The following is a 24935-nucleotide window of genomic DNA, read 5'->3' as shown; positions in this document are numbered from 1 at the left end:
TGGGAGTTAGGGAGGATGGGTGTGATGCTCTTCCCGAGAACTCAGCGGTGTAACGAAAAATAGTGTTTCCTGTCTCTGTGCGAGTGCGTGTCGCTGTTTTTTCTCGAATGTTATTGCAGTGTTAAATGCCACGCCAAAAATGTCAGAGGTCGGAAGGGGAGGGGGAGAGGTGAGGACTGAGACACAGAGAGGCGATGACACATTCTCTGTCTCTTTCACTTTCCCCATTTATGACAAGAACAACGTTTTACACCGTCCCCTCAGCTTCTCCTCTTCCATGATGTGTTCTTCACACTGGCTCAGAAGCTCTGCTGTATAAGCTGCCTGCTTTCCTGACTCTGCCACCAACATCTTGTCCTCGGGCAAGGATTTAACCCTTCTACAGAGACTGTCACACATACACCATTTTTTTTTCCTGCTGCCACACACATCTACCTCCTACCCATCATCATACATGTGCACAAACAGACACACACAAAAACCCAATTGCCTCCACACGCTTGTTTCAACGAGATAACAGTGCGGATGAGTGAGAGAAGCATGGAAGAGGGGGAGGGGGGAGAGACAGAGAGAGAGAGAGAGAGAGAGAGAGAGAGAGAGAGAGAGAGAGAGAGAGAGAGGATAGACGCATTAACTGCTGGATTTATCTATGTGCCAGTGCCCCAATTATCCAATATCTCCATTAAGTATTCAGAGTGTATAACCCTGCATCGTCGGGAATATGTACCAGGGGCAACAAGACAAGACAAGCACTGACTCTTTAGAAAAAAGGAAAATTTACCAAAAATGTGAAGACATTAAATACTGCACATATATTTCACACTCGTCTCAAATCAGGAAAATTGGGACTCTCTCTCAGTGTAGAATCGTGATTCTACACCGTCGGGGGAGCCTTGCACCACCATGTTGCATGCTGGGTAACGGATGCTGCATGAAAGACTGCTGAGCAGGGAGAGGTTGTGCTGAAAGGAAGGTGTGGAAACAAAGGAAAGGAGTTAAGGGTTTCGAGCAAGAGAAAAAGGATAGATGCATTAACAAGAGAGGGAGAGAGAAATAGGCCGAGAGACAGAGAGAGATAGAGAGAGAGGGAGAGAGGGTGAGAGGGAGAGAGAGAGAGGGAGAGAGAGAGGCTGTGAGAGAGAAAGAGGGCATGAAGAAGGTAGTCGACGGAGGAATGAGTGAGTGAGTGAATATGCAATGGAGAACAATAATGAGTGTATGCCTTTAAACATTGCACACACACACACACACACACCACAAGGAAGCGACTTCAATGTGGGCTTTGTACGTGGAAGTGTAAGTGTGCGTGTTGAGTGTATGTGTTTGTGCCCATGTGTGACCCACACACACACAGTGACCATCTTTGTCAGTCACAGTGGTGGGCTGTAGGGACAGTGACCCGGGTCACAGTCGAACGAGGACCACCTCCACAGCAACCGGCGCAACAGATGGATTCGCCACGCCGTTTAGACACCTCGACACGCCCAGGCTGTCAGGGCCCAGCCCAGCACTGACACACACACACACACACACACACAAACCAACCAGATATAGACACAGCTACTTTGTGCCTGCAGAACTTTCGCGGACATCCAGACAGGATAAACACACACACCACAAAACACAATTATCACAGTCCGAATTACTTAATCTCCTACACACAAGCACATACACACACCTGGTGCATATAGCATGATAAGCCTGCTCTAAGAGTGTGTTTGGATGCGTGTGTGTTTGTCAGTGTGTGTCAGCATGTCAGCGCGCGTGTGTGTCCTGGACATCATCTCTCATCATGTCAGTGTGTTCAGTCATGGAGAGTGTGCCCTGCCCCCTCCTGGCTGGCCCATCTGTGAGGCTGCTGCAGTCACTGTGACAGCCCCCAACTTGTCTGGCCCCCCCGCATCTCCTCCCCCTCTCTCTCTCTCTCTCTCTCTCTCTCTCTCTCTCTCTCTCTCTCTCTCTCTCTCTCTCTCTCTCTCTCTCTCTCTCTCTCTCTCTCTCTCTCTCTCTCCTCTCTCTCTCCTCTCTCTCTCTCTCTCTCTCTCTCTCTCTCTCTCTCCATTCAGACAGACCAAGATGCGACCAACTAAACAAAACAGTACTGATCGCTAGTAGGAGTCACAAAATACATATATAATATTCAACCAACTTAGCAGCTGACCCTTGTCAAGAGAGTGTGTGTGTGTGTGTGTGTCTGTTTGTGTGTGTGTCTGTTTGTGAGTTTATTATGTGATGAGCTGCAGAAGTTGATGATGGGGAACCGGCAATGTAATGCATCATATAAACACATCATCTGAGAGTGCAGATCGATCAATAAAACAATTACCAGACTGGCTAAGCTCCTTGGGTGTGTGTGTGTGCGTCATTATTTAACCTTCACTGTTAGTCTTTGACTAACAAAGTAACTGAACAACCTTTTGTGAGGCCCGGGGATTGGCCTGGGGTTTGGATGTGTATGTCTAGGTCTATTTTTATTTGTATGTATGTGTGATCATGACTATGACCAGTTCAAATGCGTTACCTTGGTGATCTTGGGGTGAGCACAGCGGCTGTTGCCCGTGGTGGCGTGCATCCAGCTGCTCTCGGCCGGAGCGCACTCCTGACGGAGAGAGCACTTCTTCTCCTGGACGCACCAGCCACACTCGAACCTGGGGTCGGCCTTCAGACACATCCCACAGCTGTCCCTCATCGCTGGGCACTTGTACAGATGGGCTGAGAGAGAGAGAGAGAGAGAGAGAGAGAGAGAGAGAGAGAGAGAGAGAGAGAGAGAGAGAGAGAGAGAGAGAGAGAGAGAGAGAGAGAGAGAGAGAGAGAGAGAGAGAGAGAGAGAGAGAGAGAGAGAGAGAGAGAGAGAGAGAGAGAGAGAGAGAGAGAGAGAGAGAGAGAGAGAGAGAGAGAGAGAGAGAGAGAGAGAGAGAGATGAACGGATGAAAAAAAATTAATCTATCTTTCTTTAAAGTTTTTCCAACATTACCGATGATCCGACGCAGAGTCAACACTGAGAAACCAAACTTAAATAAATCCAACAGGCTAAACCCTCTGGTAATCAAGCTTCCTCAGTGTCCACGGCACAAAGATGATCCCGAGAGCTAATCCGCAGGAGGGGAGCAGTCAGACTACAAAGCAGAACCCGACCTTCCTATACATCTCCCCCCCCCTACCCTCATCCTCAAATCCCATTGGTCACGGCGCTAGCTCTTAGAGCTAACCCGACGCGCCAATTACGAGCCTCTAAATGTTTGCGCTCTAATCACATTAACATATCGCTGTTTAAAACCGGCACGCACACCGCTTGAACTTCACCCCGATGATGGCGGTGATTAGGAGATATCGGAGGGAGTGACGGGTTAGACACAGGCAGGCTGGGAAGTGCATCAGGAGATTAACAATAGGTAAGGATGAACATGAAGCATAAGTGATGCACGCTGCTGCTGCTGCTGTGGTGACGGGGGCCGTGCAGCCTTCAGGTTGAGGATGCTTGTGTCGATGTCGCTTCCGACCTCCTGATTCTTCTGTTTGTGTCTATGAATACTGAGACGTTAAAATCTCAAAAAAATACGATATATGATGTTAATTATGAGGATAAAGGATTACGTTTACTTTAATGATATATTACATAATGGGTTTTAAGCATATTCCTTTTATATCAGACAAACAATCGAGCAGTTAGCTACATTACGGTTCGTTTAGTTCACTGCTAAAGAGACAACACTGTCAATCATTATTCAACATTATAACTACACACACATGAAGGAAGAAAAAGGGCAGCATAATAATAACCCAGGCCAACTCTGTACCATGGTCACTACAAAGCCACCATGGTTGTACTGAAGGAGAACATATTGTCTCTGTGTGGGGGTGTGTGTGTGTGTTTGTGTGAAACTACAGCCAGCGGTCGGTGATGCTATCCCGTCTCACAAAAAGAGAGAATAGCATCTCGGCTTCCCTACTGCGCTGCAGTGATGACAATAATTATAAGCCAAGCACTATACAGACTCTAACAAGTAATTATAACCAAAAGGAACTCCACTATTGTTCTCACTTGAACTGTGTGATCGTGTTTAATCATTATGCACAGGGGCCTTTTGTCTGGGTGCATGTGTAGGCCTGCGAAAAAGACGCACACTGGCTGGGCCACACATTGTACACGTATATAGTACGGCTCCTCACAATGGTGGGTTAAATCGTGTACATTATCCGATATTCTCCATTACATTATAAACAAAAACTCATAACAACTCAGAAATACAAACAACACAGTCATAGCTGGAGTTGATAATACGAGAAATATATTTGTTTGATTATTTCCTGCATGCAGGTTTGTGGGGCTATGAGCACTGGCATGTCAATGAGCGTTTTAAATGTGTGAAGCTTCACACACCATTTGCTCAAAGTAGTTTGTGCTGCCCACGGACACAAGAATATCAATAGTGGAGTTAGGGGCTGGCGGAGGGCCTCTGGTCACGCTGTAACGGATTCACTATGTGGTAGGAAACCAGCGACCGGGCGCTACAACACTCAAGTGCTGCATGTTCTGCAACAAAGCTTTTAGAGCCAGGAAAACCCAAACCCAAACATATTGCAGTCAGAATGGACGTTTAACGTTGATCAGATTACTAGGGAAAGTGTACAACCGGAAAATGGGAGTCGTAGATAGAAAGGTTGTCATCAATACCCTGAATAAAATTAGATTTGACGTTTTCCTTCTCTGATTAGCTTGTTAGGGCTGGTTGAATTATATTACGACAGCCGCAAATAGCACGGGTAGCCAATTTAATTGTGAACCTTTTTGGCGCATATTTGGGTGCTTGGCTTACCTTTGATGTTGTAGGGGTTGTCGATGACAAAGTTGTTGTTCCACACCACGGACAGATTCACTGGTAGGTCGCTGATGTCATTGCCCTCATAGGTATACTGAAACCAAAAGGAGAAAAAAAAATCTGGTTAAAACACGGATTTCATTTGCAGCTTTTTAAATACAGAAACAAAAACACAATAATAAACAACAAAGTATTTCCTGTTCAGCTCCATTGGTATGGCATTAAACCCACCAGCCAGACAGGGTCAGATTGTCACTGGGGAATACACAGATTTATATGGATAAAGAAGTATACTTTGATAGAAATTTGACAAAAGCACAAGGCAGTAACAAAACAGCCCAAGGCCCTGGTGGAAGTTAAACGGTCATAAAAAGGTGAGCGATGAGCAAGCCGATATATATTGTGATTTTAACACCGGGCACAAGCCAGTGCCGTGTTGCCAGAAAGAGATTAAAACAGATCAGCAGCCTCGCTCCACTGTGTGTGACTCACTCACTCACTCCAGCCGAGAGACGAATGCAAAGCGCAATAAACAGCTCGTGAGATAATAGTATTCTCGTCTAATTTCATTTTTTTGCATCGCAAACTAATAAGAGTTGAAATGTAATTGAGTCATCGTCGGTGTAATCCGTTTGAATCTTCTTGGTGGAATTCCCTCTAAACGGGTTGAGATACTGTGAGGTGAGAGGGGGGGGGGGCAACGACGGTGTGATTTAGAGAGACACGGCTTACCCGAGAATCCTCCCTTGCATCCCTTTTTAGTCACAGAGGAAGTGCAGCCTTCTGCCTCAGACTGCCTCGGTACACGTCTTCATTCACTCAGTTTACAAATACACCATGCATGTTTAAATGCACTATTATTCCTTAGTCATAAACACAATGCAAAAAACAATGCCTTACAATTAAATAAATGTGTCATATCGTTTTTTCGTATTAACATTCTTAAAATAAGTGGATTTGACTGACGGTACATGTTAATAAACATTTATGTAAATGTCAGAGCTATTCAGAGGATAGTTTACATCTGCAGTCCCACGGCGGGTCATACATTAACATACATTAGATTAAATAAAGCGACATTCTAAACACACTCATGGCTAGACATGATCCCTCCCTCTGCATTTCTCTGTTCCTCAATGTGACACCAAACAGCCCCTGGACCGCCGTGCCCGCCTCCTTCCCTACGCCTGCCGCGATCCTATTGGAAGTGACGGCTGAGGGATAATAGGCCGTGCTACCCCTTAACTCCCCCTGTCGATCAAACACTGCCCACTAACTCTCGCTAGCACTGGTAGCGGTCGGTATCGCCGCCGCTATCTCAGATGGCCTTGGGGTGATGGATAGCAGGGGAGGTTGGGAGACTGTTCACCCCACCCCACCCCTCCCCGCTGCCTCCCCCCTCCCTCCCTCCAGAAGAGAAACGATAAAGCCGGAGTGAAAGAGCCCGGAGCCCGAGGCTGCCTGCCCAGCCACGCTGGAGCCTGCTGCGACGAGAGCCATGACCATCGGACCCTCACACTCAGTTCCACCGGGGGACTCGTCCCATTGTTAACAGTGGGCACATTCATATTGAGATAAGAAAAGGGAGGGGGGCGATAAGAAATCCAAAATGGGCCTTAGCCGATGAGAGAACAATGTGGTAAAACGGGTCAATGTGTGATTGGCTGATTAATTTCATGCTTTCATAATGAATCCTCCGATTGGACGATTTTAGACCTATCGCGGTGAATAGGTCAATATCCAATTTGTGGCGCCCGTCTTAAGACTTCCCACGGAGGAATTCACTTATTTTCAGCCTTTACTCACTTACTTTGTGGTCGATCCCTGATGCTTGGTTCTCTTCCCCGTGTTTCAGTGCTCTTACTGATTCAGGGGCCATTACTTATTGAACAGGTAACTCTCACTCCATCCAGGAGCTGAGGGACACACTAGATTCCCAACCCTAGTGGCCAGTGAGTAAATACATCAAGTGAGCAAGTGTTGAACTACAAGCCGTTCCACTGATACAGACTCCTAATGGACCACTTGTACTTACTTAACAGGGAGAGGGAACTGCATGTGTGTGTTCTGGAGATGATGTGACGAGAAAAGGAAAACAATAATACATGGCTCAGCTCAAAGCCAAAGGAGCAGGGAAATAAAAGTGGGAGACAGAGAATGTGGGAGGAGGAGGAGGAGGAGGAGGAGGAGGAGGAGGAGGAGGCGGGACAAGGAGGAAATAGAGGGAGAGGGGGAGACGTGGCATAGTGTGGCACAGTAGATAAGAAGCTCAGGTGATGCTATGGACACCATCCGTGTACACGTGGTATGACAGGCCGGGAGCCAGGCTATAGGCAGCTACGCTGCAGGAAGCTTAAGGGAAATTGGCGTCTTCAATTTCTTTTCTGACGCGTCTGACTTGACCCGAACACTGTCTGCCTGCCTCTCTCTCTCTCTCTTGCTTCTTCTATCTTCTAGTGTTGCGTTATGTTCTCGTCTCTCTTCCCTTCGCCCTTTCTCCCTCTCTTTTTCCTCACTCTCCTAGTGTTGCGTTATGTGCTCCTCTCGCTCACCCTTACGCTTCACTTGATTTATGAATAATAAAAGCAGAGCAGCATTTTCAAAATAGAAATCACACCCGGAGCATTGCATATGCTCCTAGATGTGTATACATATTAATATTTATGTGTGTACGAAAAGTATTGATTCCAATGCATGCATATCATTTATACATGCTGTGTGACTGAAGTCCATACACAGGGGGAAAAAAACTGGTTTCTGAACAACAGCAAGGTTACATATTGCCTCAGGGTTTGACTTTCATATTGACTTCTGCACGGCACGTATGCACTCCTAACCTCCCCTCCCTCCCATCTCTGTACTACCTTACCGCTCTCTCCCAGACCCAAAGACCACCCAGTCAGCCAGGGAACCAGACAAGGACACACACACACACACACACACACACACACACACACACACACACACACACACACACACACACACACACACACACACACACACACACACACACACACACACACACACACACACACACACACACACACACACACAGAGAGCTGGGACCATAAAGATTAACACACTGGGGGCCAGGGCAGTGAGAAATGCTGGGACTTCTCACACACAACATGACCATGAATATTTAGTCAGGTGTGTGAACCTCTGTTTGTGCGTGTCATAATGTGTGTAAATGGCGACGAAGGAGTGTTTGTGTGTGTGTGCGCACGCGCGTGTGTGTGTGTGTAAGAGGGGGGGGCTATACAGGTTGGTTTTATGATCCCAAAAACCCATCTACTCTCATTGCTCCCTTATTAAACTTTCATAGCCCAATGGCCTCGTTACACAAGGCAAGCGCGTCCAGGGAACACACGCATACACACACAGACACACACACACACACACACACACACACACACACACACGTCGACGCAACAGAACACATACACACACACATCAGCGGAATAAAGGGATTTGCACACACACACACGTGGTTAACTAACCAGCTGGGCTATCAGTGCTGGTGATGAGGGGATAGAGTGTGGAGAGAGGCGTGTTGGTGGGGGGTGAGCGGGGAACAAGGGGTACCTTATGTGGGGGTCACCACCCAATAATTAGTCATCTTGAAGTGGGACGCACACTCAGCGCCCACATGGGCTAAAAATAGCAAACTGGCTGGGGGGGGGCGAGCCTACCTGGGATGGGCCGCAAGAGAATGGCTGTCCCTCTCCCTCGGTCTATCTCCCTCTGCCTGTCTGTCTCTCTCTCTCTCTCTCTCTCTCTCTCTCTCGGACTATCTCTCTCTCCGTCTCTCTCTCTCGCTCTCTCTATGTCTCTCTCCGTCTCTCTCTTGCTCCGTCTGTCCGTCTATCTGTCTCTCAATCTCTCACCGTCTGTTGCCCTCTCAGTCAGTCTGTCCGTCCGTCCGTCCGTCCCCGCCCCCCCTCTCCCTCTTAAGGTGACCCTGACAGGTGTTACAAATTATGTTCCAACAATACAACACACATTATATTCATTCCCCCTTTGCTTCCCTCCCTCCATCTGGATAACTCACACAGAGAGACGGTCTGTGTCCGCCCGCTTGCTGAGAGGCCCGGGATGGAACACTGCAGAGAAAAGTTGAGCTTTTTCGATGATGTCAGTATAGATACAGTCCCCATGAACCACCCAATCCTCCTCCTCCTCCTCCTCGCACACGCACACACACACACACACACACACACACACACACACACACACCTTAGAGGAAGATATAGGCTCCTAATCAAGGATCAAGTGCTAATCCTCCCCCTATAGCTGGTAAGTATGTATGTTAGGGAAGGTATGTGTGGGTGTATGTTTGTGGGTGTGTGTTTGTGTGTCTGTGAGGTCAGGGAATTACCCACCAGTCATAATAGTGGTCCGTTAGATGGTGCTAATCGCTAATGCTAACAGGATTGTGCAGGGCAGGACCCATTTACCCAGCTTATCGGCCAGACAACACACACACACACACACACACACACACACACACACACACACACACACACACACACACACACACACACACACACACACACACACACACACACACACACACACACACACACACACACACACACTAATTTGTCAACCATCAAAATAAGAGAGGAAGGGGGAAAAAAGCGCTGGCTTATGGGAAAAAATAATGCTGCCATAGCCAATGTTTCCTATTTTTTAGCCTACACATTAAGCTAGTATAAGCCTGCTGGACCTCAACGTGTACGAAAGGCAGATTCTTTTTTTGCCATTACCACAAATGTCCCCTGACACACATCCACACACAACCCCTTCCCACACACACACCTAAATCCTTCTCCTGTTATTATTTCCAGACAGAGAGAGAAAATGGTCAAGAAACACAAGCGCAAGGGGAGAACAAGCAAAGGACCAAGAGATGGGGCGTAAGAGCAAAACTCCAGAGCTGGATGTAAAGATTGGGTTGGGTTGGGGGGGGGGGGGGAAGAGAGAGAGAGAGAGAGAGAGAGGAGAGAGAGAGAGAGAGAGAGAGAGAGAGAGAGAGAGAGAGAGAGAGAGAGAGAGAGAGAGAGAGAGAGAGAGAGAGAGAGAGAGAGAGAGAGAGAGAGAGAGAGAGAGAGAGAGAGAGAGAGAGAGATATGGAGTGTGGGGAGGAAAGGGAGGACTGAAGGGGACAGAGATGCTGCCATATGCTGATTTATAGGACTCCAATTAATTCTTATTAGGCAGAAGTGAGAGCGTGGGAGAGATGGTCTTCACCTGTCTGTGGGGGAGAGGCAGAGAGAGAGAAAAAGGAGGGGGAGAGAGAATGCAGAAGAGAGAAACAGAGGAGGAAGGAGAAAGAGTAAGAGAGGAAAGAGAGAGTGAGAGAATGGAGTGAGAGACAGACCAACAGACAGAGATTGTGAGATTGAGAGAGAGGGACAGCGATAAATGGACAGAGAGACTAGGGATTGCAGTGTAGAGCACTGGATGTGCCCTGTTGTGTCTGCCTGAGAGAGATGAGCAAGAGCAGACATGAGGGAGGGAATATATCCACAGCAAGTCAGCCGGTTAATGCCCTGGCCACACAGGACTGTACCGGCCCACACACACCAAAACATATTCAGACACACACACACACACACCAAAACATATTCACCAAACACACACACTCATATTCACATATACACAGAGAGCTGGCGGGCCAATTAAAAAGCGTTGTCAGTGTGTGTGGTGGCTGACTGCGGTGGCAGCTCCAGTGTTTATATCTCATTAAACTGTGCCAGGCTATGCCAGACCAGACCGTAGCACGCGCCACTTCACCCAGTGCAATACCGCCCATCAGCCAGCCCCTCATTAGCCCTGTCTCCGCCGCCACGCAGAGCCCCGCACGTGCGTGCGTGTGTCTGTGTATGTGTTTCAGGTACCTCTCAGGGCCAAGTCGCATTTCTTTCTTTTTTTTTTTAATATGTAATTTGGTTTTAAGTCAGCTCAGATAAGTCCAGGGTGGCGAGGGAAGGGAGAAAAACTCAAACTATTTCAAAAGTTGTACAAAGTCGATAGTAAACCAGAACATAGTTTATTTTTTTGTAAAACGTTGCCAGTTGCGCCACACTGTCTGAAGAACACACACACACACAAAGACACAAAGCGGCTTGGACGGTGGGTGACGGCAGTAAATTGGGGTGGCATGTAATAACCCCTCCCTCCTGAAGACCCAGTAAGGGCACCCGACTGTTCTGGGAAAAAAAAACACCAACCCATCCCTTCACTGATTCTTCCATCTCCACATGCTCTCATTATAATCTCACCTCTCTTCCTCTCTATAACTTTCTCACATACACGTGCAGGCGTGAATGCGCACGCGCACACACAAACACATCTGTTTATTCTCTGAATATTCCTCTCATCCACATGAACTCGCTAACTTGCTTCCTTGCTTTCCTGTAATTGCGTTTGTGTCCGTCAGTTGTGTGTCTGTGTGTGCGTGCGCTTAATCTTGCCGGAGCATTATGTACACACACGTATACACACACACAAACAAGCGTCCATCTCCGGAGCCGACTGCAATTCATCATCATTTTATCTGCCTTAATTGGATGCCATCAGGTCCCCTGATACAGCCCATCTAGGCCTTATCAAACAGCTGCTGGAGTCACACACACACACACACACACACACACACACACACACACACACACACACACACACACACACACACACACACACACACACACACACACACACACACACACACACACACAGAGAGAAGAAAAAGACTCTTCTGTCCTGTACAAGACTAGACTTCTCCTGCCTTGGCATCTATTTTTCTTTCTCCCCACCTTTGGAAAGGAGGGACAGAGGGGACGGTGGGAGGGGACGGTGGGGGGGGGTAGTGGGGGAGGAGGAGGGGAGGGGCTGATGGAGTGGCCAACTGGTTTATCAGACAGAAGGTAATGGTGTAAGGCTCGCGCTGATATTATCTGTCCACTCTCATTCCCGTCCGCCATGGAGGGAGAGGAAAAGAGGAATATATACGAGGTGGGGGGAATATGGACGGGAGAGACGGAATAAATAAGTTGAGCGCAGAGGAAAGGGAGTGAGATCGAGAGAGAGAGAGCGAGAGAGGGAGAGAGAACACAACACGCAAAATGTCCAGATTGAAAGAAAAAAACCGAAAAGTAAACTCAAGATTTTTTTCTTTCTTTCTGTAGGTTTTCAAATAGCTCCCAGCTGCGTCCAATCAGTCGCTCTCACACTTTTTATCCCCTTCCCTCCCTTCCCACCGCCCTCCCTCTCTCTCTCCCTCCCTCCCTCCCTCGTCTTCTGCTCCCCCCCCCCCCCCACACACCCCGCCTGCGCTGCATGGCGTCCCTTGTCTTTGGGGTGTGGTGCGTTTGTGTGCATCTGTGTTTACTAGCTCGCTTCCCCCTTCTGGCTTTCAACGCCCCGCTCCGAGACCAGATCTCTGCATCTAATTGGCCCATGGGCTCGACCTCAGCCTCTGATTGGCCCTCGCAGCGGGAATATGTCTGGTCAGTGTCAGCCAACAGGAAGGAAGGGATCGGGAAGCCTGTTGTTTTGGGTATAGCGGGTGACCTTTGCTAACCACAACCATACGGCCAGACAGACTGCAGGCAGTCCATGGTTGTAATATCGGTTCATTTGGCAACGGGGAAAGTCAAGGTTCTTCATCGCATCTATGCCTGCTCGTTCGTCAACACTTAATCCTGGAGTGGACCTTGGGACAGCTTGCCTGAGTTGATCACATTACCCACACTTTAACCAATCTAGATTGGACTTTATACATCAACTGTGTGAATGTCTGGAGTCTGAATGTATCTTTGTGAAGGAAAGTGAGATGGGATGAGATTATCTTTTGTAGTGTAAGGGGAAACTCCTTCAAAGCTACGACTGGAAAGAATAAAATGGAATCGAGAATCCTTGAACTCTTGTTCAGCAGTTTGAACCAGACCTAAAGGAGACACACATGTTTATCATTGAGTAATATGCGTAGTCCTGCTATGGGTTTTGAGTGAGTCCCCCAGCTAAACCAGAGGCTGGCAGAGCTGTCTGCAGCAATCTAGTCTACAACAAGGGCTCTTAACTAGTCTGTGTGGAGAAACAATCCTGTACAATATTCTTCAGATATGCAACACCACACAGGGCCAGTTTTCTGAATGTTTTAAGAGAAATGGAGACTTGGGCACTTGGGAGGATTGTTGGATTTGCATCATATGCAACATTAGACAAATTTCAAACATCAAACAAAAAGTGGTTTGTGGTACACATTGCAGACATTGCGTCAACATCTATTATTTTAGACCGAGCTTTTCAATTTGATAAGCATTCTGTTTAGTTGAGTTTATGTACTTGTTGGTTTTGCTGTAAGACTGATGCAAGCTTGTCTGTTGACTACAGTATTAAATAAATGGTTTCTGTGTTAACATATCATGCAAGCGCTAGCATGAAGATCTTATGAGCGGCTTGTTTGTTTCATGTATAGACACATTCTGTACATTTCTCGCTCAGCTGAACTCTTCTCTCTTTATCTCTTGTGATTCACTTGTCTCGCCTTTTAGAATAAGTCAGTGCAATTAGAGTAACACAATATAGGAGTACCATAGGGGCACTATTTCTCCCATTAGCGGATATGGACAGCCAATACCAAATAAGGTTAGCATGCAGCTAATGTTACAGTATCCTATATCATGTGTGTCACATAGGGTCTGATATTGACAGTGTCCTGTCAGGGGTTACTATACAGGAGAACTGAGATGGGCCTTTCAATGTAAAAGGAGTACTGTGTGGGAAACTGGATACAGAACATGAGCCAGCCATTGATATTCTGTTATTCATGAAACAAATCAAAAAATAAATCTGGTCCATTGAATGCTGTGATTGCATTATTCCAGAATGGGGGAACCGGGGGCTTGGGGAGATGCGTTTTTCGTCAAAAGGGTTCAGTCCCTTAAAACAACCCCTCTCTTCTTTCCTTTGTTCCTGCCAGTCTCTCCCTCATGCTCTCTCTCTCTTTATCACTCTCCGTCTCTCTTGACCACTCTCTTCCTATTCATCACTCTGTTTCTCTTTGTCTCCCTCTCTTTCCAATTTTTGCTTCCACTTTCTCACCCTCTCACCTTCTTCCATCTCCATTTGCAGCCGTTTGAGTAAAGGCGTTACCCCTAGTGATTTAAGATGTTTTCTAATGCTATAGTCTTATAGCCATTAATGAGTGTCTGGGGATGGTGGACAACACCACTGCACCCCATGTCTATGTGTGTGTATCAGAGAGAAGAGGCTAAAATAGGGATTAACACCGTGTGTTTACACCATTGATTAGAATGGACCCCTGTAGTCTCTCAGCAATAGCTATTGGCACTGAAGGACTCACACACACAAACACGATACATCGCCCAAGGCATTTGAAAGGGTGTCTGTTAGCGCGCACACACACACACACACACACACACACACACACACACACACACACACACACACACACACACACACACACACACACACACACACACACACACACACACACACACACACACACACACACACTGATGAGCGCTTATCAATATAGCTCCTGTGCCTTTGTAGAGTGTGTCAGACGGGCTTAAGTCTATTTTCCCCCTGCAGATTCATACATGATTCACTTGGCGGTTTTCAGAACACACGCTACAAGCAGGGACACACACAGGAGGCGTATGCACATGCACCGTGTTTCGGAGAGTTATGATGATCTATAAATGAACACACCATTATTTGAAATGCTCATTCTTTTGAAATACCACGTAATGAGCTATAAAAAGGGCTCTATGTAATAATTTATGCAACGCAATTATAACCGCAAGTTCAAGCCTGAACGAGGCGCGCGCTTTAATAGAAACTTAATGCAGCCGGCACCTTTTAATCCATGCGCTCATTTCTAAACCAAGCCCTGGTGTGGACCTGATGCAGCCTACGTGTCTTATTAAAATATGACGACGCGGTCAAGTCCAGAAGGATAATTGCTAACAGCGGCTAAGTGCTGACAACTGAAGGGTAATTGCTGTTAGCATGTCTTCCGGGGCGTCAAACGGAGAAATGTAGATGTTCTTTTTTTTTGTTGGGGGGAGGGGGGGGGGGGGGGGGGGTGTGGGGAATGAGCAGTGGGGGTGTGGGGAGAAGAAGCCGACTGCACTTAGCTAGCAGCGAGAATAAACAGTCAATAACAAACGGACGTCTCCGCAGAGAGAGAACAGCGCTGGTCCCTAGCTAATTAGCGCTCGGCTCACAAACAACTGGCCGTGCACGGGCGCAGCGGCCTAACGACTATCCGTCCGGGCGCGGGGTGTCTGTGTCAGACCCTTTTCCCCCCCCGATGCTGTCACAGAGGACGAGGAGCCGTCTGGTTGTGGCGAGGGGGGGGGTAGAAGCACACCGGCACGCCTCTTCCTATGTCACCGGGGGTTGACAAAGTGGCAGCCCCAATTGGTGGGATGTTGCATATTAAAACGTGCCAGAAGTGTTTAAAGCGCTTCAAGGTGTTAAAGCTAATTAGTTAAAAATTGCTACGGGCTCTATTTCTTTTTTTTTTTCTCCTCTTCCTCCCCTATTAATCTCTAGCTTAATAGCTCCGGTGTTTGACATGTTAAAATGTCATGTAGTACACTCTGATCTAAAGCCGAATCAATAACGTCGGTGCCGCCAATCAAGACGCGGCGTTGCAAGGGGAGGTACCTTGATATAGGGCACAACAGCCGAGATAATGAGCACCGGAGAGGAAACGCAGGGGAGAAATGGGGAGAAACGGAGACAGAGATGGAGTGTGACGGACGGAGGGTGAGAGAGTGACAGAGAGGAAGAGAGAGAGAGACAGAGCGAGAGAGAGAGAGCGAGAAACAGACCGAGAGAGAGAGAGCGAGAGACAGAGAGAGACAGAGAGAGCGAGACAGAGAGAGAGAGCGAGGGAGACAGAGAGCGCGAGGGAGACACAGACAGACAGACAGACAGACAGACAGACAGACAGACAGACAGACAGACAGACAGACAGACAGACAGACAGACAGACAGACAGACAGACAGACAGACAGACAGACAGACAGACAGACAGACAGACAGACAGACAGACAGACAGACAGACAGACAGACAGACAGACAGACAGACAGACAGACAGACAGACAGACAGACAGACAGACAGACAGACAGACAGACAGACAGACAGACAGAGAGCGGGAGATATACCCTGTTAGAGAGAGAGACAGAGGCAGAAAGAGAGACTGACTGACTGAGATATAGAGAGACAGAGAGCGCGAAAAATGTGATGGAAATAAAGAGGTGTACCGATAAGATGTAAACATGATCAATCTAGATCAATCTAGTTCTCAACTAGGAACCAACTTCAGAATCTACACACCTTGTGAGAAAATACACACTCTGCCCTCCTTATGACAAAATGAAAAATGTCCATGAGCGGTCGTTAATCTGGCACACATCTCCACATCACTCAGCCCACGCGCAATAATAATGCAGACGGGCTTCTGCAAAAATCAATATCATATTTACAAAAATAAATAAATAATTTGGTGGTTCAGCGCCTATTTACTTTCTTCATCATATGTGAGTCTATGTTGGATAGAATATAAATTTGCAGTTGCAACATCCATTCAATTTGCCTTTTCATGCCAACTTCAATCATTTAACAAATGCCACCAGGGAAAATGCACTCAGACTCAGTTGTCAACCACAGCCCAGGCTCCTTACTGCAGAAAGCCCAGCCTAAGATGAGGCAAGAAAATGCACTCACTTCAGGCCCCATGCACACAACGCAGGCCTACAGTAAACATCAAAACTACATTCCAGGGGTGAACTCCTCATCCCATTAAATAAACACACAATACAAAAGGTATTGGTAGAATCAGCACAGACAGTATTATAACGCCGATGTATCCTATATCGCTATTCCATTGTTTTAACAGATTTACAATTGGCTAATGTTTCGTCGTCAGGGGAGAAACCAATCCATGAGCTGTTGTGGAATCAATAAATCAATCAACTAGCCTCTTATTAATAGACAGATTGAGCCCAGGACGGTATGCAACTGCATATGTTGTACCCGCTTAGATGACATCATTACCACCTCAGCCATTTATCATCCACTATCATCAACATTGGGGGCCATAAGTGGTACATGATTGTTCTATTGTATCTATGGTAACCAAAGAGCAAGCAAGAGTCCCTCGGATAAAGTCTATAGAGCACCACCAGCTGGGAGGTCAATGGGGGGGGGGGGCGGGTCATCTTGTGACCTGGCTGGGGTCAGAGCTGTGATGTTGCACAAAGCTTAACATGTTCTCCCGACCCCGACCCCCCCCGCCAGTGGTGGGAGGGCCGTCATTTAAAAGTCCATTCCCTCCGAACCAGGCCAGCATCCGGTCACCTGGTCGACATCCACAGGCCAACACGGGATAACGGCGATAGAAAGACTGATTGCTTAACCCATTCTCAATGTGTTCCCTCCCACCTCCCAGACTCACCGAGGTCTTCTGGCACTGGATAGACGTGCTGTTGAACCGCAGGGCCGTGACGCTGTACGTCTCCCCCTGGATGTGGAACACACACTCGTAGTTCTTCTGGCCCGACTGCGGCTGGGGCAGGTTCTTGGCGGCCAGGGTGATGGGCTTGGTCACGCCCACCGGGATGTAGATCTGGGTGGAGGGCAGGATCTGGGGGCAGTCCTGGGGGGGGGGAAAGAGAGGGGGGGAATAAGGTTAGGGCTGACTGTCGTTCATCGTGTTGCTTTGTTCGGAATGGGTGGAGAACGGATGGGCGGGGGAAAAATATGAAAAAAAAAATTTGGAAGGTCGTTATGTCGTTAGTCCCTTTCATGACGAGCAACCGACAGTGAGGTCAGATACATGGCATTAAGCATCAAAGTAGCCGTTTGTCGGAGCCACGAGTATAACATTTCTTTGAACCCTGAGCCCAAAATATCTTTTTTTAAATGTCAGTGTTCGAATTGGAGCTGAAAATGGGGGTTCAGTAAGTTACGCTTTAAAGATAGGCAAACGAGTTGGATGGCAGATTTCGGACAATCAAACCCGGTGTCTCTCGGCTGAAAATGGAACACCCTGCCGCTAAACAATCCTGCAGCAGGATATCCAAATGTGAGGGAAAAGGAGAGCAGGCCTGCCGAAATGAGTCACATAAATTTGTCGCCACAAACCCCACCTAGACATTGACATTGCAGTACTGCATTTTGTCCAGTAGAGGTGCTAAAGGCTTTCCGTGTGATTTGCAGCATATGTTAAACTCCCCTAAAACCAAGTGAGCGCTAGAATGCCTCGGCATTGGGAGCCACACACACACACACACACACACACACACACACACACAATGTTTCCGCTCTCTTCACAAAACAGTGCTCTCATAAGATGGGCCCGACGTTGTTATGGCAGTCAGATGGACTCTAGTGTATTATGTCACAGTGTGGGGCTCTGGGAGACCGAGTGTGCCTGTGAATGTGCTCCGGAGCTACGTTTTTATGTGTGTGAGGCGAGGTCAGTTGGGCTGACCAGCTTATCTGGAAGCAGGCCCATCTGCTAATTCCTCCGCCCTGGAGTGTTTGTCAATGTTATAAATTGGTGGAATAAAGAGTATGAGAGAGTGTGTGTGTCTGTGTGTGTGTGTGTGTGTGCCCATTGGTGCGTGTGTCCCAGTGTCTGTGTGTCCCAGTGTCTGTGTGTCTGTGTGACTGTGTCTGTGTATGTTTTGGGTGTGGGTGTGTTAATTTATGAGCAAAGCGTACAATTTCTGCATTGATATTATTTCCACAGAGGTCTGGGTCGTTTTTTGTCCAAAGGAGTATCCTGTTCGGGTGTCTGGGTGTGTGTGTGTGTGTGCTCTATAATAAATGAGGTCAGCGCAGAGAGTTTATGTTAAATTTGGCCACGGTGCAATCAACTCCAAGGCATTAGGGGGAAACACAGATAACGTAGGCAGCTATAAACAAAGGCCATGCCATTCAATTATGAATTAAGGGGGGACGGGGACATGCAGCTCATGCAATCTAGCCACTCAGGCCGGCCGCCTTGACACAACTCAAGCTTCCAGGAACAACACGGAGTACCCAGCAGTGAGGAGGCGGTGCCCCAGCACCAGAGGAGCAGGTAACAACCCACTTGAGGTAGTGGGAGGACGCTGGTTCACGCCCTGCTTATAAAATATTCACACTGCCCCTTCACCATGCCTTCCCAGCACACACTGGTCCTACACCTGTTGTGTGTTGGGACCCAATGTCTCGCTGGCTAATAGCCAGCTAGCTAGCTGTAGGTGTCCCATGGTGCTGCCGCGGCGTGTTGTATGGTACTACCCCACCCCCCAGCACGCCCGTCTCCGTCTCTCCTCAGCTGTACATTAGAGACTGGGGTCCGTCTCCGCGGGGGTAGGGGGCTGAACACAATGCTGCTGCTGTGTGTGTTCATTAGCTGGCTTAGCCCCTCGTCGTGTCATGGGCACACACACACACACACACACACACACACACACACACACACACACACACACACACAATACATACATACATACAGACCTGGGAAGATAATGAGAAGAGGGAATACTGTAGGTAACCGCAGGCAACAAACACCAAGATATATAATGAACTGCACTGGAGGTGGGAGTTTGGGTGGGGGGGTTAAGGACAGAAATACGGATGTGCTGGAAGGGAAAGAATGGGGGTTGATAGACAAAGAAGAAGCATGAGATGGTTTCAATTTAAAAAAAGTCAGTCTCATTTATTTATCCCCTCTTTTTTATATCTTTATTGATCCATCCCTCTATCGTTTACTGGCGTGTGCCCGTAAATGGCTTGGATACACAGACACACACAAACACACACACACACCAAGGCCTTCCCGACAACTTCGTACTTCATTAACTGCCTGGAGCAAGGCCAGGACATTGATGTAGAGGGAGATGGAGCGATAGAAAGAAGGGGAAAAAAACAGAGAAAGAGGATTGATTTGAGCTAATGTCATCTGGCTTCACAGGAGAAAAATAGCTTTTCTCAAAGAAAACACAATACAAACTTAGCGAAGTGTCCCTTTTTTAACAGTCCATGTGCAGTATAGATGTTTATAAATAGTATTGGGGACTTGTACACTGACTGAATAATTTCACATTGGAAATTGCATTTTACATGCCTTCAAGGGATTCTGTCCCAGGGTTTGAAGCGAGTTGCAACCAGTTGCAAACCAAATGTTTTATTCATCCCTGTATCAAACTGACGTCACCTCGACTGCCTGCTTCTCATCCTTCCTTCTAGCTGGAACTTATCTTTCCAGAGCGCCCCGAGTCTGTCCGTCACGTCCTCCAACATGCCAAGATAAGTCAGTGTAAGAAAAAGCAAGGAAATAAAAAAAGTACACGTGAACCACAGCTGCCGTGACAGACCCTGGGCGAGACGGCTGGCGATAAACAGCATGTCCACGTGTCTCTTCTCCTCCCTTGCAATTGTTACTTGTATAAAGAAGAGAGAGAACGCGCACGTGAATGACTAGTAATTATGCTCTCCATGAAAAGGCTTCCCAGAAGTAGGGTGGTTCCTGGGTTCCTGTGTATCAGTGTCGTCATGGCATGGCTTGATACACACAAGGATAGATGATGACGACTACACCGGCGACAGACATAAAAGTACAGCAGGAAGCAAAGCTCCACGAGAGGGGCTAAGGCAGGAAGTGGAAGAGGTGAAGGAACGAACGGGAGCACTGGTGCCAACTTCAAGAAGACCATTACTTCCAGAGAAGAAGATGGGGCAAGTACCGCCCCCCCCCCCCCCCCCATCCCCAGATACAGACAGACAGACGGACTGACACAGGCAGAGAGAACATAGTTCTGAGTAGATAGCAGGAGAAGGGGATGGGAGAAGAGGGTAGACTAAAAAAGAGATGAAAAGGACCGGGTGAATTGACAGCAATGAAGGGATGTTGAAACGCTCCCTATGGGGACGACGATCTCCTCAGCGTTCGTGACAGGTGCCAAAACAGTTCAAAGCATGCATTAGGGCTACGAACTCCAGAGCCCATTTAAACAATACGGCACCAGAGGGATTTGTTTGAAGCCCAGAGTGAGTTCCTCTTACACTCCATTTAACCATTTTTTTAAAGGGAGCTTTCTTAAATTTCATTTCATCTAGTGAATTTTTTTCTTTTCTTTTTTGGGCCACATGAAAGTCCATCCTGATGGAATTTCCGGAAGTGTGTATGTCAGAGAGTATGTGTGTGTGTGCGTGTGTGTGTGTGAGATTCCAGGTTGACCGCAGGGTGGCTGGGTTAGCACTCACGTCCCCCCCCCGTTCCCCCTTTTACCCACAACTCCCAGGGGGAGGTACTTCCTGTGATGCCTGGTGCCAAGTTCTACAATCACAAGGAGCACTTGAACTTCACTCTCCGGTGAAACAACCACAGTTTGATGCCATTGGGACTAGGCAGTCACTCAAAGGGAGTGGATTTATGAATTAAACCCTTTACTCTATGTGGATCCACCACAGGGCGGAAATGTACACATTAAAAACATCACTTATTCCAATTGATTGTTCCTTCACAGTTGCAGGTATTTCCTGTACTACAGCTAGGAGCTGTTACCTCCAAATACCAAACAATTTGTTCAGCTCCGATCCTTGCCAATAGCAGAAAAGTTAAGTAAACAAAGCACGAGAGCTAAACAAACATAGGTTGATTGGTTCATAGTAAGTGTACCCAGGTGTGTGTGTGTGTGTTGTGCGCACGTGTGTGCGCACCTGTGTGTGTTGTTCGCGCAAAGCAAGCGACCTCCAAGTCCCCTTTCTGTACCCTCCCATACTGCCAGAAGGTTTTCCTTACCTCTGTTTCTCCCTGCTGGCTGTGCAGGCCTACAGGCACTACCTCCTCACAACGAGGGTCCTACCCATTACCATCCACACACACATTAGACGCAGACAACACGTGTAGGTGTGTGCGGTACTTTCAACTCTGAAGACAAAGTCGCTCATCACAAAACTCAGCTCACTGTCAACACGAAAAATGTCAATAAAGTTATTTCTTTCACTCAACAACCCGTTTTCTATTTGATGTTTCCCGTGCTTTGGCACCGTGTCACACAGGCTGCAAACGAGCCGTCGCTGTGCTGTCGTTCAGTGCCAACGATGTGACTGTTTCGGTGGGACTTTGACCTAAATTGGGGCGCAACATTGTGGTGGCAGACGCCCGGGTGATTGAGCTGGCTGATGGGGCGCCGCCACGCACCTCCTCCCTGGCGTGCAGCTGTCATTCTAGGTCAGCCGCGCTTTCAGAAATACCCCCTCCCTCATTTGCCATTCACTCTGATGTCTGATGCCACGCTGCAGATTCACCACCCCCCCCCCCCCCCCTAGCTCACGCTCCGTGGAAAGAAAATGGGGAAAGAAATGGGCGGATAAGATAATCTTTATTCGCAGGTGAGCAAACACCTTTTAACATCCGCCCAGAGAAGATAATGAGTTGGTTGAGCAGATTGCGTGCCTGTGTATGTGCCGTTGTGTGTGCGTGTGTGTGTATCTGTGTGTCTGTGTGCACGTGTGTGCCTGTGTGTGCATGTGCATGTGTGTGCGGGTGTGTGTGTGTGTGTGTGTGACCATGCACATCCCATGCACGTGGAAATGATGAAGGCAAGGGAATTAAAAAAAAATAGGAAAAAAAGGAAAGTGGAACGAGAGAGACAGATAAAATGACTCATATAAATAAATAACTGTCTCCAAAAGCCAAACAGACTTCAGAGGGCCTGATCATCGTACGGCTGACAAGATATAAATTAATAAAGCTCCAAAAACACCATGCATTCTCAATGAGGATTCTGGACCTCTTTTGTTTTTAACTAAAGACAGACCCTCCCCCCCAACCCCCACACCATAACTTCCCACAGTCCATCCATAATTAATTACCAGCTCTGTGATGTGAGGACTGTAGATCAGGGAGGGAGGGGAGGTCCTGATGTGTGTGTGTGTGTGTGTGTGTGTGTGTGTGTGTGTGTGTGTGTGTGTGTGTGTGTGTGTGTGTGTGTGTGTGTGTGTGTGTGTGTGTGTGTGTGTGTGTGTGTGTGTGTGTGTGTGTGTGTGTGTGTGTGTGTGTGTGGGTGGGGGCGGGGTGGGGGAGAATAACACGTTAAATAATGAAGTAAAGCAATCCGGGGGAGCAGTGGGGACACCAGGGGGGTTGGATGGGCAGAGTGGGAGGTGGGGGAGAGGGGAGGTGGCTGTTCATGGTTTGGTCACTGAGGAGTTGGATGAGAGGATGCATGCGTGTGTGTGTGTGTATGAGTGTGTCTGTCATGGACCTGAGTAGGGTGAATATAGAGGGAATATCTTAGCCTCACTAGCACAAATGACCCACCCCATTCCCCTTCAGCACACACACACACACACACACACACACACACACACACACACACACACACACACACACACACACACACACACACACACACACACACACACACACACACACACACACACACACACACACACGACATTGCTCGTCTACCTGCCTCTCCCTGATCCAGGCTTTGCCACAGCGGTGGTCCGACATTAAACATTATCACAGAGCCCTGTGTGGCCTTTTGACCAGAAGTTGTCCGATCTAAAACATTTTTGCTAAGCACCCTGTTATTATGCACCCTACCCCCTCCCCCGAATCATCACACATGAAATATTAAAGAGGGCAGCTACAGACATGTCATTGGGTTGATTCTACTACCTTACGCTAATGTGACTTCATACATATTGTATGGTGGCGAAAGAGCGCATGATATCGACGTAGTGTCAGCAGCCGCGCGGGGCGGGTTGTTGGAGACGCTTATCGGAAGAGCGAGTGGCCTGATTTCAATGACACCAGCCCCCCCCAATCCCCCCATTATAGAATCTAATGCATACGCTCCTAAAGCATGCTGCAGAGAACAAACGGTTGGATGGGGGAAATGAGATCAAAATGTTGATCGCGCCAGTGAGGTATTCTTGTGTAGGAGTCCTGGTGCAACGGGAAGGGGCAGAGGAGATCCCGTGTATGGTCAACTGAGCAGGGATTGCTGTTGCTTTGAGTGAGTGATTGCCAATGCTTTGAGTGAGTGAGTGAGTGAGTGAGTGAGTGAGTGAGTGAGTGAGTGAGTGAGTGAGTGAGTGAGTGAGTGAGTGAGTGAGTGAGTGAGTGAGTGAGTGAGTGAGTGAGCGAGCGAGCGAGCGAGCGAGTGGATCACGAGAGAGAGAAAAAGAAAGTGTGTGTGCGCGTGTGTGTAAGGCGTGCGTGTGTGCGTTTGTGCGCGCCAGGCTCATTAGCAGGCAGAAGTCAGGAGGAAAACGGCTGTGACCAATCAGAAAGCGTTTACAGTGGAAATGAGATGGAGCGCCAGGGACACAGAGAGGAGCTAGCGAGACAGAGGGAGACAAGTTGAACAAAAAAGAGTAAGATGGGAGCGAGAGGCTTTGAGGAGGAGAAGAAAGAGTGGAAGGACTTAATAAGGAAACAAGATGCAGAGGAACACGGAGGCAGCTGGAGGAAAGGGTACAGTGGACCTTGAAAGGGACTGGGAGATTGTCCGCCCACTCACCTTGCTCACACTATGAGCGAGCGAGAAAGAGAGAGAGAGAGAGAGAGAGCGAGAGAGAGAGACAAGAATTGGAATTCTGAAAAGGATGCTGGGGAGTGTGTGCGTGTGTGTAAGAATGTTATTCAGTGTTGATTATGAAGGCTTTACGAAGGGGGCGAGTGGGAATGCTCCCATCAAAGATATATGTTCTGTCACACACAAACACACACGCACAATCACACACAGCTTTGATGTTTCCAGACTTGCATATGATTATGGCATCTTCCAATCCCTCATTGGTAACATACAAGGAAGCTGTCAAACATACAGGGTTTATTCCCGAGTCACAGACAACGAGATGCTGTAAAACAATGCAGCATGGAGAAATATGAGAGATATATATATACACACACACAAATGTATGTACAACTATACATCTTGCCATTCAGTTTTTTTTTTACCTTATGGATACTTGTCAACGCCAAACCAAAAACAAGTAGTAAGAACAACAGCCGTCCATGCCACCAGTCTATAATTTAACCCAGATACGTCAGCAGCCA

General features: G+C 47.8%; 1 protein-coding gene across 3 annotated transcripts in view; it reads right to left on the bottom strand.

The window, feature by feature from the left end:
• LOC130402559 (plexin-A1-like) overlaps positions 1 to 24935 on the bottom strand; it is a 172561-nt gene that overhangs the window by 43262 nt on the left and 104364 nt on the right. For all 3 annotated transcript variants that reach the window (XM_056606771.1, XM_056606773.1, XM_056606772.1), the window contains exons 10-12: positions 17322 to 17522; positions 4818 to 4914; positions 2522 to 2712 (exon numbers count right to left, since the gene is read on the bottom strand). In XM_056606771.1, coding sequence (XP_056462746.1) covers positions 2522 to 2712; positions 4818 to 4914; positions 17322 to 17522 — 489 coding nt within the window. The remainder of the gene's footprint in view (positions 1 to 2521; positions 2713 to 4817; positions 4915 to 17321; positions 17523 to 24935) is intronic.

Source organism: Gadus chalcogrammus, chromosome 13 (assembly GCF_026213295.1).
Source record: "Gadus chalcogrammus isolate NIFS_2021 chromosome 13, NIFS_Gcha_1.0, whole genome shotgun sequence".
Taxonomy (NCBI): Eukaryota; Metazoa; Chordata; class Actinopteri; order Gadiformes; family Gadidae; genus Gadus; species Gadus chalcogrammus.
Note: the sequence above shows the minus strand (reverse complement) of the source record. Positions and strands in the feature narration are given on the sequence as shown.